The 16044-nt window shown below is 45.3% G+C and overlaps 1 protein-coding gene across 2 annotated transcripts in view; it reads left to right on the top strand.

The window, feature by feature from the left end:
- SLA2 (Src like adaptor 2) overlaps window positions 1–16033 on the top strand; it is a 29649-nt gene extending 13616 nt beyond the window's left edge. For both annotated transcript variants that reach the window (XM_041732455.1, XM_041732456.1), the window contains 3 exons: window positions 13607–13756; window positions 14619–14751; window positions 15139–16033. In XM_041732455.1, coding sequence (XP_041588389.1) covers window positions 13607–13756; window positions 14619–14751; window positions 15139–15304 — 449 coding nt within the window. In that variant the 3' untranslated portion in view covers window positions 15305–16033. The remainder of the gene's footprint in view (window positions 1–13606; window positions 13757–14618; window positions 14752–15138) is intronic.
- Window positions 16034–16044: the final 11 nt, after the last annotated feature.

The following is a 16044-nucleotide window of genomic DNA, read 5'->3' on the forward strand; positions in this document are numbered from 1 at the left end:
CAGGAAACCACAGCAGTGGAGCTGACTGGGGCAAAAGTGCTGCAAACCAGGCCCCAGTGAGCTTGAGAAGCCACAGGAAGTGCTCTGTGCTCAGCTGCCCCATCCCCACCCCTTCTCTGGCCTGGTTCAGCCACAAACCACATGACCAAGTGACCAGCACTTACTGCCCATTTCCTAAGAAGGTACATATACATGGGCAGCCCAGGTGGCTCAGCGATTTAGTGCTGCCTTAGGCCCAGGGTGTGATCCTAGAGACCTGGGATAGAGTCCCGCACTGGACTCCCTGGGTGGGACGCCTGGGTGGCTCAGCGGTTGAGCATCTGCCTCTATCTGTAGGATAGAGTCCCGCACTGGGCTCCTTTGTGGGACGCCTGGGTGGCTCAGCAGTTGAGCATCTGCCTTTGGCTCAGGGCATGATCCTGGAGTCCTGGAATCGAGTCCTGCATGGAGCCTGCTTCTCCCTCTGCCTATGTCTCTGCCTCTCTCTGTGTGTCTCTCATGAATGGATAAGTAAAATCTTTAAAAAAAAAAAAAAAAAAAGAAAAGAAAAATCAAAGCTGCTGCCTTTGGCTCAGGTCATGATCCCAGGGTCCTATGATTAGTCCCACACTGGGCTCCCTGCTCTGCAGTGACTGTTTTCTCCCTCTCCCTCTGCCCCTTTGCCTGCTTGTGCGTGTGCTCTCTCTCTCTCTCTCAAATAAAAAAATAAAATCTTAAAAAGGAAAATAAAAATCCATAAACATCCACAGGATTGCTGGGATTAAGGTTAGTTTTGACTCTGAGCTTCCCCATAGCCAACCCCAAAAGGAGATAGATCAGAGTGCTGCTCTCATTATCAAGAAAGGAAGAGATTTGTCAGTTCTGCAGGAAAGGTAAGTTTCCCCAGTACTAATTTCTAATCTCTCATCTGAGTCTTCCTTTAGGATAGTGTTTGTCAAGCTGCAGGTTAAGACCCTTTGGCGGGCCAAGAAATCAGTTTAGTTCGCTGGTTATTATAGAGCAGTGTGTCTCAAATCTGGGGAGCCATCAGAATCACCTAGAGGGCTTAAAACAAAGAACTGGCACACACCCAGGTTTCTTATTTGGTAGGTCTAAGGCAGGGCCTGAGACTACCTTTCCAACAAGTTTCCAGGTGATACTGCTGTTCTGGGGACCACACTTGAAGATCTAGGAGCACCTAGGTAACGTCAGTTAGGTGTGTGATTCTTGGTTTTGGCTCAGGTCATGATCTCAGGGTTGTGAGATCAGCCCCACGTCTGGCTCTGAGTTTAGTGCAGAGTCTCCTTAAAAGTCTCTCTCTTGGAAAAAAAAAAAAAAAAAAAAAAAGTCTCTCTCTTGGGCAGCCCAGGATTAAGTCCCACGTCGGGCTCCCTGCATGGGGCCTGCTTCTCCCTCTGCCTGTGTCTCTGCCTTTCTCTCTCTTTCTCTCTCACATGAATAAATAAATTTTAAAAATCTTTTTTTAAAAAGTCTCTTTCAAAAAAAAAAGTCTCTTTCTCCCTCTCCTCTGCCCCTCCCCCTGCTCTCTCTCTCTTTCTCTCAAATAAAGTAAAATAATAATAAGCATCCTAATTTTTTATTTTTTTAAATTTTATTCATTTATTCATAGAGACACACAGAGAGAGAGAGAGGCAGAGACACAGGCCTTAGAAGGAGAAGCAGGCACCATGTAGAGAGCCTGACGTGGGACTCGATCCAGGGTCTCCAGGATCACACCCTAGGCTGCAGGTGGCGCTAAACCGCTGAGCCACCCGGGCTGCCCGCATCCTAATTTTTTAAAAGATTTATTTTAGGGGGCAGCCCGGGTTGATTAGGTGTCTGACTCTTGATCTCAGCTCAGGTCTTGATCTTAGGGTCATGAGTTCAAGCCTTTTGTTGTTGGGCTCCATGCTAGGTATGGAGCCTACCTTTAAAAAAAAAAAAAAGTTTGGCACCACAGCTCAGTGGGGCCTGAGTAACATCAGAGAACACGGGTTCTCAGACTTGAGTGTAGAGGAATTGCCAGGGAATGTTCTTGACAATAGACTTTTGGGCCCCTTCCAAATCTGACTCTTTACTGGGTTCAGAGGTCAGAAACCTGCTTCCTTCACAAGGTTTCTGGGTAGTTCTTATGTTCTTTTTTTTTTTTTTTTTTAAGATTTTATTTATTCATGAGACACACACACACACACACACAGAGAGAGAGAGAGAGAGAGAGAGAGGCAGAGACAGGCAGAAGGAGAACCAGGCTCCATGTAGGAAGCCTGATGTGGGACTTGATCCCAGGACTCCAGGATCACACCCTGAGCCAAAGGCAGATGCCCAACCACTGAGCCACCCAGGCGTCCCTTTTTTTTTAAAAAAAAGATTTTATTTATTCATGAGAAACACAGAAGGAGAAAGGCAGAAACTTAGGCAGAGGGAGAAGCAGGCTCCATGCAGGGAGCCTGTGGGACTCCATCCCAGAACTCCAAGATCATGCCCTGAGCCAAAGGCAGTCGCTCAACCACTGAGCCACCCAGGCATCCCTTATGTTCTTTTACTTTTGAAAACAAAGTTCCATTCTAGAGAAACTAGAATTAAGTAGTAAGAGACAATGTTGTTTACATTTACATAATGCATCTTGTCATATAATAGTAATTAACTATTGATTGAGAGAATGCTATCAGAATCTAGTTTTATTTGCATCAAGGTCCAAATATACCTCTGGGATAGGAATTCTGCAGGGGAATTTGAGTCTGTGTGTGGACTCAGGAGGAAGGCTGGGGGCTCCCAAGAACAGTACTCAGAGTTTAGACTGGGGAGGGAAAAACCTCTCCATCAATCCCAGAGTCCCTCTGACATACTTGTATATGTTCCAAGCCTGAAGGATGTCATGACAAAGCCTGAGTCAGGCCCCAAACCTTGGTTGTGAAGGAGCCTGACCACTTTGTGGAGTTCACAGGACTGCTCCAAAGGTCAGCACCAAGACCAAGCCCCAATAGCATTACCTCCTCACCTTCCTGCTGTCCTACTATGTGTCTGTTCTGTGCTGGGCATTTTAAGGAAGGTTGATGATCAAGGCATGCTTCCTGCCACAGAGGGGTTCACTTCTGTCAATCCTGTCAGTGGGAAGCATTTGTTGAGCATTTCCTCTGAGTCAGGCCTGCTAAGTCATGGTTCCTATCCTCAGGCTGCAGACAGTGAAAAGTCCAAGGTGCAGCATCCCCAAGGCTATCAGCTTCTCAGACGCCTTAGCAGAGGAGGTTCAGGAGGGTCCTGCTAGGTCCACCTCCCACACACAGCCTCCAGTCTGATCCCTCATACCACTGTGGATCCTACCCCACCATCATTGGAACACCACGGAAAACATGGTACCTGACCCCAGAGCTCCCTGCAGGCCAAGATGTGACACTGGCTATGGGACTGGAACTTTCTGGAATCCAAAAGATTGTACTTTCTTTGCCTTATTCCTAGTGGGTCTCCCTCCAGCCCCTGAACCCAGCCATAGCTCCTAACATAACTTCCCACCGCCACTCTTCTGGCCCACTGCCCACCAGAACATTCTGTGAATAAACCACTTGCTCTTTTTCATGGCTGCAGCCTTGAACACACTCCTCCCTCTGCCTTGGAAAGCCCTATCCTCCATTCTTCCACTTGGTGAACTCACTCTCATCCTTCATGACCCATTTCAATGTTATTTCCCCAGGCTATTTGTCACTCTTTGCTCTTTAGCCACTTCTGTAGCTTCTGTAAGCTTAGTTCTTTTTTTTTTTAAGATTTGATTTATTTATTCATGACAGACAGAGAGACACAGGCAGAGGGAGAAGCAGGCTCCATGCAAAGAGCCCGATGTGGCACTCGATCCCGGAACCCTGGGATCACACCCTAAACTGAAGGCAGATGCTCAACCACTGAGCCACCCAGGCATCCCTGTAAGCTTAGTTCTTAAAAGAAAAAAACAAAAAACAAGGTATGTGGTCTAAGAGCACAAGAACTAAATACTCAAAATGGGGACCATAAAGGAAAATTCTGGCTGTGGGAAGTGCCAGCCAGACAACAATTCCTTCCCAGAGTATGAAAATCTGATTATCTATGGTCTGGGCCTACTGTAGTACAGGCATGTAGTAAGTGTTCAAAGTATGTATACTGAATTAACGAATGAGTGAATGAGTGCATGAATGTACATTGAGGGAAGGGGAGAGGATGAGGAGCTGGGGTAGACTTTCCCCCAATACCATGTCTTCATAGACAGTGGTAGGTATGCAAATAGTGGCAAACACTTCTCCAAACTGCTTGTATTCATGGCTCCTTCTAGTATCTATCACACAGACTCATTCGTTCATTCATTCAACAAATGGATATATATATATATTTTAAAGATTTTATGTATCCTTTCATGAGAGACACATACACAGAGGCAGAGACATAGGCAGAGGGAGAAGCAGCCTCCCTGTGGAGAGCCCAATGCAAGACTTCATCCCAGGACCCAGGATCACTCCCTGAGCCGAAGGCAGACGCTCAACCACTGAGCCACCCAGACGCCCCTCAACAAATGGATATTATGTGCTGACTCTGTGCCATCTATTGTTCTAAGCAGTGGGGATTCAACAATATGAAAAGCAAAATCCCTGTCCACAAACCAGCTGGCAAAATCAACAGTGAACAAATAAATAATGAAGTGTGTGATCATGGTAAGTGCCACATAGAAACAATGAAGCAGCATAAGAGAAACAGAGTCATGGGACTTGTGCAAGTATACAAAGTCCTTGTGGTAGATGCATCCTCAGCAGAGGCAAGTGTGCCTGGAAGCAAATCCAAGGTTGTTGGGAGTCAGGTCATGCAGGGCAAGGACTTTGGTTCTCAGTAGGGGAGTGACATAAACCGATCCCTCCACTGCTGCAGAGAGAAGATTTGAGGGTGGGGTGATGAGGTGGACGTGGGAAGCCACATGGCAAGTTGTTGCAGGCTCCACCAGGGTGAGAAGTGGTCGGATTCTGGATATGTCCTGAATGTATCCAGCAGAGTTCTCTGCCAGCCTGTATGTGAGGTATGAGACAATGGAAGCAGTTAGAAGCATGACTCCAGGGTTAGAGCTTAGTAATAGATGCACAGTGCTGCTCTTTTCTGAAATGGGCAGATGGAGGAAGGGTAAATCAGAACCATCTTTCAGGAGGCTCATGGTTGGTTGTGTGTGTTTTGGAGTGAGGAATAGAGCTGAGTGACAGGCGAGCAGGACTCTTGGTGCCACAAAAGCACTGCTGCCTGGGCAAGCTTAGAGCTGGGGCTTCTCCTAGGAAGGAAAGGTGTTCTGGAGGGAAGTTGTCTGAGCAGAACTGAGTTGTAAAGGGAAGACTGATGGTTGCTCAGGTGGAAGACTGTTCTATACAAAAGAACAGTGTGAGCAAAGGACCACAGACTGATTACAGGTTGTTGGGTGCTTGCTACATGCCAAACACTGTTAAATGCTTTACCTGCCTCACCACTTGAAACCTTGTGGAGACCTGGTGAGACTGGGAGAATTGTTATCCCGCTTTACAGATGAATAAACAGATCTGAGAGGTCAAATAATGTGCCTACAGACACAGCCAGTGAGCATGGGGCAACAAGGGTGTTATAGCATGTGACTGTGTATGGGATTTGAACTCAGGGAGTACGAGTTAAAGTGGAGATGTTCCTGGAACTGTGAGAGAGCAGTAGGTATTTGGGACTGGCTGGAGCATGTAGTGAGAAGGAACATGGGATACCAGCACTAGGCCAGTCAGAGACGGTAACCTGTCTCCACAGTGGGGTTGTCAACCCTTCGTGGGGTTGATTGAGCTTATTTTCTCTGAGCCTACCAGCTAGATACTCAGTATGGCTACCCTTCCTGTTTTAGTAACTGTGGTGACAGTGAGCAGCATGGGGTGGCTGGGAGAACCGTCCAGAAGATATAGGGACTTGGTCACTTAGTTCAGCTGGGTTGGTTGGCCTTCTGGGCTTATTTTAAGATACTTAGCCATTTACCAACCACAGAGCTATTTCAGAGTCACAACTTACCTCCAGAAGAGACTTTTTTTTTTTTAAGGTTTTCTTTTTAAGTAATCTCTATACCCAGTGTGGGGCTCGGACGTACAACCTTGATATCAAGAGTCATATGCTGTACGGTCTGAGCCAGCCAGGTGCCCCCAGGTAGAGAACAAGGAAAAGGAAGCAGGGACTCTACTCCACACTTCTCAATTTATATTGACGTTGTGTCCTATAGCCTTGCTAAATTCACTTATTAGTCCTAGTAGCTCTTTTGTTGATTCCTTAGGATTTTCTATATATATGATCACATTATCTATAAATACAATTTGCTTATTTTCCAACCTGTATACCTTTAATCTCTTTTTCTTGCCTTATTGTACTGGCTAGGACCTCTACTATAATGAATAAAGTGATGAGAACATTCTTGCTTTGTTCCCAATGTTAGAAGGAAACATTCAGTCTTTCTTATTAGTTTATTACCTACAGATGTTTCACAGATATTCTATGTCAGGTTGAAAGTCTTCTGTGGGGGATCCCTGGGTGGCACAGTGGTTTGGCGCCTGCCTTTGGCCCAGGGCGCGATCCTGGAGACCTGGGATCGAATCCCACGTCAGGCTCCCGGTGCATGGAGCCTGCTTCTCCCTCTGCCTGTGTCTCTGTCTCTCTCTCTCTCTGTGTGTGACTATCATAAATAAATAAGAAAATTAAAAAAAAAAAAGAAAGTCTTCTGTGGTAGGCAGGATGATATCCTCCCCAGAGATGTCTAGATCCTAATATCTGGAACTTGTGAATATATTACCTTATATTGCAAAAGGGAGTTTAGAGATGTGACTAAATTGAGGATTTTTTAGATGGGGAGATTGTCATGGATTATTCAGATGAGCCCAATGAAATCACAAGGGTCTTTATAAGAGAGAGGCAGGGTGCACCTCGGTGGCTTAGTCAGTAAAGCGTCTGCCTTCGGATCAGGTCATGATCCCAAGGTCCTGGGATCAAGCCCTGTCCAGCTCCCTGCTCAGCGGGGAGTCATGCTTCTCCCAGCTCTGCCACTCCCCCTGCTTGTGTTCTCTCTCAAATAAATAAATACTTTTTTAAAAAATAAGAGAAGCAGGAGGGTTAGAGTTTGAAAGAGATTGGTGATGAGTGTTATGCTGTTGGCAGACATTTAACTGAGTCACCCAGGAACCCTTCTTCATTAAATATTTGGAAGAACTAACTAGCAAAGCCATCTGGATCCAGGGTCTTCTTTGCAGGAAGTTTTAAAATTATGAATTCAGGACGCCTGGATGGCTCAGTGGTTTAGCATCTGCCTTCAGCTCAGGTCGTGATCCCGGGGTCCTGGGGTCAAGTCTTGCATTGGGCTCTCCGTGGGGAGCCTACTTCTCCCTCTGCCTATATCTCTGCCTCTTTCTGTATCTCTCATGAATGAATAAATAAAATATTTAGGGCAGCCCAGGTGGCTCAGCAGTTTAGCGCCGCCTTCAGCCCAGGGCGTGATCCTGGAGACCTGGGATCGAGTCCCACATCAGACTCCCTGCATGGAGCCTGCTTCTCCCTCTGCCTGTGTCTCTGCCTCTCTCTCTCTCTCTCTCTCTCTCTCTCTCTCTCTCTCTCCCCCCCCCTCTCTGTCTCTGTGTGTCTCATAAATAAATAAATAAAATCTTAAAAAAAATAAAATCTTTAAAAATAAAACAAAACAAAAACATGGGATGCCTGGTGGCTCAGTGGTTGAGCATCGGCCTTCAGCTCAGGGCATGATCCTGGAGTCCCAGGATCAAGTCCCACATGGGGCTCTGCATGTGGAGCCTGCTTCCCCCACTGCCTGTGTCTGTGTCTCTGTCTCTCTCTGTCATGAATAAATAAAATCATAAAAAATAAATATAAATAAAATAATAAAATAAAATTATGAATTCAATTTAGGTAATAGATATAGAGCTATTAAAATTTTCTATTTTTCATATCAGTTTTAGTGATTTCTGTCTTTTACAGAATTTGCCCAGTGCACCCAAGTGGTAGAATTTACTGGCATAAGTTGCTCATAATATGCAATTCTTATTCTTTTAATATGTGTAGAATTTATAGTGATGTCCCCTCTTCATTCCTGATGTTGGTAATTTATTGCTTTTTTTTTTTAAAGTCTAATTTGAGGTTTATCATTTTTTAAAGTAAACTCTGTGCCCAATGTGGGACTCAACTCATGACCCTGAGATCAAGAATCACATGCTTTACCAACTGAGCCAGCCAGGCAGTCATTAGGTTTATCAGTTATATCAATCTTTTCAAAGAATCAGCATTTTGGATAATTGACTTTTCTCTATTTTTTAAAATTTCATTTATTTTTGCTTTATTTTTATTTCATTCCTTCCACTTAAATTTATTCTTCTCTTTCTAGCTTAAGGTAGAAACTTTATTTTACACCTTTATTTTCTTGAAATGTTAGCAATTAAATCTACAAATGGGGGTTCTGGCTGGCTCAGCTGGTAGCAAATGTGACTCTAGATCTTGGGGTCCTGAGTTCAAACCCAACGTTGGGTATAGACATTATTTAAACAAACAAACAAACAAACAAACACGTAAAGCTACAAATGTACCTTTATTGATTTAGCTGAGCTCACAAATTTGTGTTTTTATTATTTAGTTAAAAATATTTTTTTGGAAAAAAAGGAGGTGCCCAGTAGCACCTAGGCATCTCAGTCAGTTGAGCATTTGACTCATGGTTTCAGCTCAGGTCATGATCTCAGGGTTGTGAGACTGAGCCCCACGTTGGGCTTCATCCTCACCAGGGAGTCTGCTTGACATTCTTCTCTTGCTCTGCCCCTTCCCCTCCCCTCTCTAAAAAAAAATAAATCTTTTTTTTAAAGATTTTATTTATTCATTCATGAGAGACACACACAGAGAGAGGCAGAGACACAGGCAGAGGGAGAAGCAGGCTCCATGCAAGGAGCCTGATGTGGGACTCAATCCCGGGACTCCAGGATCACACCCTAAGCTGAAGGCAGATGCTTAACCACTGAGCCACCCAGGCATACCCCAAAATAAATCTTTATAAAAAAGGGGGGACACCTGGGTGGCTCAGTGGTTGAGTGCCTGCCTTCAGCTCAGGTCGAGATCCTGAGGTCCAAGGATCGAGTCCCACATCGGGCTCCCTGTGAGGAGTCTGCTTCTCCCTCTGCCTGTGTCTCTGTCTCTCTCTGTTTCTCATGAATAAATAAATAAAATCTTAAAAAAAAAAAAAAAGGGTGCCTGGTGTCTCAGTGGTTAGAACATGTGACTCTTGATCTCAGAGTCCTGAGTTCAAGCCCCATGTTAGATGTACAGTTTACTTAAAAAAAAACAGCAAAAACAGGAGCACCTGGGTGGCTCAGTGGTTAAGCATCTGCCTTTGCCTCAGGTCGTGATCCCAGGGTCCTGGGATCAGGCTCTCCACAGGCAGCCTGCTTCTCCCTCTGCCTATGTCTCTGCCTCTCTCAGGAATAAATAAATAATATCTTTAAAAAAGTTAAAAATATTTTCTAATTTTGCTTATTTTTTCTTTGATCTTTGAGTTATTCCCAAGTATTTGGGGATTTTTCCAGATATTTTGTTATTAATTTATAATTAATTCTGTTGTGGTCAAAGAACATAACTATTTTTAAAAAATATTTTATTTAGGGCAGCCCCCGTGGCGCAGCGGTTTAGTGCCGTGGTTTAGCGCCGCCTGCAGCCCGGGGTGTGATCCTGGAGAGCCTGGATTGAGTCCCACGTCAGGTTCCCTGCATGGAGCCTGCTTCTCCCTCTGCCTGTGTCTCTGCCTCTCTCTCGCTCTCTCTGAATGAATAAATAAATCTTTAAAAAAAATAAAAAATAAAATATTTTATTTATTAATTCATGAGAGACACAGAGAGAGAGGCAGAGACACAGGCAGAGGGAGAAGCAGGCTCCATGCAGGGAGGTTGACATCGGACTGGATCCTGGGACTCCAGGATTACTCCCTGAGCTGAAGGCAGACACTTAACCACTTGAGCCACCCAAGCATCCCATATAACTATTTTTTTAAAAAGATTCATTTATTTACTTTTAGGGTTTTATTTATTTGACAGAGAGATAGAGCACAAGCGGGGGAATGGCAGAGGGAGATGGATAAGCAGGCTTCACTGAACAGGGAGTCCGATGCAGGGCCCAATCCTAGCACCCTGGGACATGACCTGAGCCACCCAGGTAGTATAGTCATCCCCACTGTACAGGTAAGAAAACTATGATACAGAGAACCTGTTTATTTATTTGAGAGAGAGAGAGAGGCAGCGTGCAGGGAAGGGCAGAGGGATAAGTAGAGGAGACTCTGCTAAACAGTCTGATGTAAGGCTCGATCTCACCACCCTGAGATCATGACCTGAGTTGAAATCAAGTTGGACTCTTAACCAATTGAGGCACCCCAAGGATAGAGCTATTGATTTCAATTCTTTTAAATTTGTTTTTATGGTTCAGTCTATAGTCTATCTTGAATATTCCATGTGCACTTAAAAGAAAGTATATACTATTGTTGAGTGCTATGTTCTATGTTGTCAAGTTGGTTATATTGTTCAAGTCTTCTATATCCTTATTAATTTTCTGTCCTATCAAGTAATGAGACAGGAGTGTTGATATGTCCAATTATTATCATGGATGTCTATTTCTTCTGTTAATTCTGTCAGTTTTGCTTCAGATACTTTGAATGTCTGTGACTGAGTGCAATACAAATTCAGGATTTTGAAATTTTTATTATTTTAATTTATTTATTCATTCATGAGAGACACAGAGAGAGGCAGAGGGAGAAGCAGGCTCCCTGAGGGGAGCCTGATGTGGGACCCAATCCTTGGACTCTGGGACCAAGCCCTGAGCTGAAGGCCAATGCTCAACCACTGAGCAACCCAGGGGGCCCTATTTTTTTTTTTTTTACGTCCCTCTCTTATCTGTTAGTACTCTTGGTCTTGCATTTTGCTTTGCCTGATAGAACTACTCCAGCTTTCCTATTGTTTCATGATACATCTTTTTCCATCCTTTTAGCCTGTTTTATTATTCAAAATGTGTTTATCATATAGTGGAGCCTTGCTTTTTAAAATCCAGTTTGAAAAATCTCTGCTTTTCCTGAGTGCTTAGGCCACTTCCTCAAAGTAAATTCTTCCTAAAATAGAGCAGTGCTTGTGGTTTAGGAAATTCACTCCTGCTTTTTATTGGCATTCCACAGGGTAAGGATAAGGGACTGGATCATGGCCTCTTCTTCCAGGTTCTCTGTGCCGTAGTTTTCTTACCTGTAGAGTAGGGATGACTATATTACCTCAAAGCACTGTTAGGAGGATTAGAGGAGCTAATCCACATAAAACACATAGTAAACACTCACATGAAATCTACCAGTAGGGGCATCTTGGTGGCTTTGTGTTTGCCTTTGTCTGCCTCAGGTCATGCTCTAGGGGTCCTGGCATCAGCCCCCTGCTCAGCGGGGAGTCTGCTTCTCCCTCTCCCTCAGCCTGTCACTCCTCCTGCTTGTGCTTTCTCGCTCTCCCTCTGTCAAATAAATGAAAATCTTAAAAAACAAAACAAAAAAATCTACCAGGAGCTTTAGATCCTAAGATGACAGTAACAAATTATTACTATTATTTCACTGAACACCCTCCCTGTTTGGCTTTGAAGTTTTGGCTTAAGAAATTAATCCCACTTTAGTTAAAAAGTGCTCTCCTGTGTATCTTCTTCTGCTGAAAACTACTATTGCAAGCCTATGTGTTATTTCAGTTTTTTCTCCGTTCATTTTTCAACTATGTGCTTTCCTTTGCTAGCCAGTCCTTTTTTTAAAAAAATTAAATTTTGTCGAAACCTAACCATACACTTTAATGCATGCATTTTATTGTATAAGTTATACCTCAATAAAGTTGATTTTTAAAAAAAAATTATTCATTTATTCATGAGAGAGACAGAGACAGAGACACAGGCAGAGGGAGAAGCAGCCTCCATGCAGGGAACCTGATGCGGGACTCGATCCCAAACTCCAGGATCACACCCTGAGCCAAAGGCAGATGCTCAACCACTGAGCCACCCAGGGATCCCAATACAGTTTATTTTACTTTTTTAAAGGTTTTATTTATTTATGCATGAGAGACAAAGAGGCAGAGACACAGGCAGAGGGAGAAGCAGGCTCCATGCAGGGAGCCGGACGTGGGACTCGACCCCAGGTCTCTAGGATCACGCCCTGGGCTGAAGGCAGTGCTAAACCGCTGAACCACCGGGGCTGCCTTAAAGTTGATTTTATTTTTTATTTATTTATTTTTTTAAATGTTTTTTTTTTTTAATTTTTTTATTTATTTATGATAGTCACAGAGAGAGAGAGAGGCAGAGACACAGGCGGAGGGAGAAGCAGGCTCCATGCACCGGGAGCCTGATGTGGGATTCGATCCCGGATCTCCAGGATCGCGCCCTGGGCCAAAGGCAGGCGCCAAACCGCTGCGCCACCCAGGGATCCCTAAAGTTGATTTTAAAAACTAAAAAAGCAAAACTGGGAAAATTCTGTCACTTACATCAGTGTATATAATGTGTAAGTTAAAGACTAATAAAAAATAAATAAATTTTTAGGGATCCCTGGGTGGCGCAGCGGTTTGGCGCCTGCCTTTGGCCCAGGGCGCGATCCTGGAGACCCGGGATCGAATCCCACGTCAGGCTCCCGGTGCATGGAGCCTGCTTCTCCCTCTGCCTGTATCTCTGCCTCTCTCTCTCTCTCTCTGTGTGTGACTATCATAAATAAATAAAAATTAAAAAAAATTTAAAAAAAAAATAAATAAATAAATAAATTTTTAAAAATTAAAAAAAAAAGTTAAAGACTAATAAGAATGCAACCAACATCCATGTGCCCATGTAGTAGCTTAGGAAATTGTGCAACAGCAATCCCTCTGAAGCCCCTGCCTGCTTCATTATTAATCCTCTATTAACTTATCCTCATAAGCTTTGCCATACATGTATCTCCATGCAGTAGTCTTGGCTGCCTCTGAGCTTTAGAGTCATGCCAAATGTATACTTCTGTGACTTGCTGTTTCTGCTCATTTTTAAGATTTTGCTATGCTTATGTGTGTAGTGGTTACTAACTTGTACAGCTCCATATTATTGCCATTCTGTGGCATGCATACAGGCTGTTTGTAGTTTCGGATTTTTCCAAACAAAGCTGCCATGAATATTCTTGTTCATGTATTTTCTAAATTAACATGCTGAGATGAAACTGCTGGTTGTGAGGTGCATGTTCAACTACTTAATGCCAGCTGTTTCCAAAGAGGCTTGTATTAATTTATCTTTCCACCGGTACAGTAAGAATTCCTTCAGCACATCTTTGCTAACATCCACTGACACATTTTCACATTCTAATACTTCTCTGCACACTTAAGTCTGTTAACAGACAACACTTAAATGTTCATGTAACCTGTGCCAGGCCCTGTCCTGAGCACTGTATGATCTCATCCTCACAAGAACCCTATTGATTAAGAACATGTGGTCATTTATGCCCAAGAGAGCAAGTCTTTCTCCCTCCCCTGCCTACTTCCCTTTTGTCTGGGCCTAGTGGCCACCTCATCTCTTTTTTCTCCCAAAGTGCGTTGGGATGGGTCCCAGCAGGGCCTCAGTCCTACCCTGAACCTTTCTTCCCCAGGGTGTTACTCCCTGTCAGTCCGCCTCAGCCGCCCTGCGTCGTGGGACAGGATCAGACACTACAGGATCCAGCGCCTTGATAACGGCTGGCTGTACATCTCACCACGCCTCACCTTCCCTTCACTCCAGGCCCTAGTGGATCATTATTCTGGTATGGTCTTTTCTTGCATCCATTAGACTGGGATGTGGTATCTGGGTAGCAGACGGTTGTGCCCTTGGATAATCTACCTGCTGGAGAACATCCAGACAGGTGGAAGAGGGGCCTCTCCATCTCCATGCCGGTCCCTGTGCTGAGAACGTAGGCCATAAGCTCCATCTTCATCCCATGCCCTGACAGCCACACAAACCTCCCATGTGAACCTGGGCCGGCACCTCACTTACCATGGTGGTTCGAGTCCAAGGCCTCAGTGACAGGCACAGTTCTCTAAACAAGCCTAGAGCTGTTGCTGTTGTACAGCAGTTCAGTTGATTCTTAGCATTTCTGGTGCCTGTCCTGTTACAGGGACTGGAGGATGCAGCCACTAGGGCATTGTCAAAGGGACAGACAGGAAAGACCATCCTGGGAAAATTGATCAGGGGTTTCCTAGAGGGTGGGTTCATGCAGTGGATACTGACAGAACATGTAGGGATTTAAGTATTCTCTAGCTTCTTCCCAAAGCACTGTCTCAATCAGAAACTGCGCCAAAGAGGTCCATCAACCTAACCAAAACCACAGTAAATTAAATCTTCAAAACCTAGCCCAGAGTGACATTATATCTCAGCCCCTAGATCAACAGCTTGAGGCTTGTGAAAAAAAAAAAAAGTAATCGCTATACCCAAAGTGGGGCCTGAACTCACAACCCTGAGACTGAGTCATATGTTCTCCTGACTGAGCCAGTTAGGTGCCCCCTGTCATTCTTTTTTGAACATGCCCCCACCTGCCAAATGGGGAAAGCTGTCAGGGGGAGGGGGAGGGGTTAGGGAGGAAAGCAGGGCTGAAGTCAGCCGTGTCAAGGGTCTAGTCTCTTTCTCAGAGTTGGCGGATGACATCTGCTGCCTCCTCAAGGAACCCTGTGCCCTGCGGAGGGCTGGCCCACTCCCTGGCAAGTCCATACCCCTACCTGTTACTGTGCAGAGGGCACCACTCAATTGGAAAGAGCTGGACAGGTAAGGGGACCCCTGGAACATGAAGGCAGAACAAAGAAAGACTCACCCCTGGGAACTCACAACCCCAAATGAGCCTGTCACCTGTGGGGACACTGGTGAGCCAGTATGAGTGACCTTGCAGAGACCAAGGCAGGCTCAGCACGACTGTAAGGGGACTGGCAGGAAGAAAAGGGAGAGGGTATAGGGCAGGCCCAGACACCAGAGCTGGCCAGGATGGAAGGTCATACAAGACGGGGAGGAACAGAAAGCACCAACCCAAGTCAGGCTGGGGTTTTATGTGACAGAACGGGGAGCAACTGGGACTTTTCAGGTGGGGAGAACTTGAGCTGTGTGATGAGTGCAGGGAGCATGAGGCTACTTGACCCAATTCTCTTCCCCTCTCCATAGCTCCCTCCTGTTTGCTGAAGCACCTGCAGCAGGGGAGTCCCCTCTCCTCAGCGAGGGGCTCCGGGAGGCCCTCAGCTCCTATATCAGCCTGACCGATGACAGCTCCTTGGAGGATGCCATGGCCCAAAGCAGAGGCCAAAAGGGAATCCAACGCTGCAGCACCTAGACCCCCAGCTCAGCTCAGCCTGAGTACTCCAGAGGCAAATTCAGAGTCCCACCTGTGTCCTCTGTTCCTTCTTCTTAGCCCTAACAAGTCAGTTAACCCTCTCCCAGTGCCATGAACCCACCTGCAACCTCTAGTTCAAATAAATGGACAGGGCTCCAAAGAGACTAAGCCTTTGGGGTTTGACCCAGTTTGACCGGAGTTTAGGATTTCCAGTACCATCTTCCTCCCCTGCCTGATGATCCCCTTCTATACTCCTACAACCCCACCCACTAGGTAGAAACAACCACTAGCATCAAGAAGAAAAAAAAAATCATTTAAAGAGAATTTACCACTCTTAAAAGGCAGGACCGTGGCCCAGAAGGGACAGGAAAGCAGAAGGGATGGATGTCTTACCACAGCAACAGAACCCAGGATGTCCAGGCTCCACCTGGGGCCCAGAGGAAAGGGGACCTCTCACAGTCCAGGTTCTCAAATAGCCCCATCAAACCTCTTCTCTGGACAGTCCTAGCTTCAAGATCTCTTTCATTTTGTGGCTTATCATTTGAACCTGCCTAAACTTTCCAGGCTACAGTGGCCTTGCCATCTTGTGGTCAAACACAAAATGGCAACTTCTGGGCCTGGCACACTACGGTGAGGTCGGTCTTGTCTCTCAGTGCTGGGCAGGGGCATCAGACCTCAGTAAGCCTCTCTCCACAAAGCCAAGACCACAGCCTACACCAACTCTAGCACTTGATTTCCCT

This window comes from Vulpes lagopus, chromosome 18 (assembly GCF_018345385.1).
Source record: "Vulpes lagopus strain Blue_001 chromosome 18, ASM1834538v1, whole genome shotgun sequence".
NCBI lineage: Eukaryota > Metazoa > Chordata > Mammalia > Carnivora > Canidae > Vulpes > Vulpes lagopus.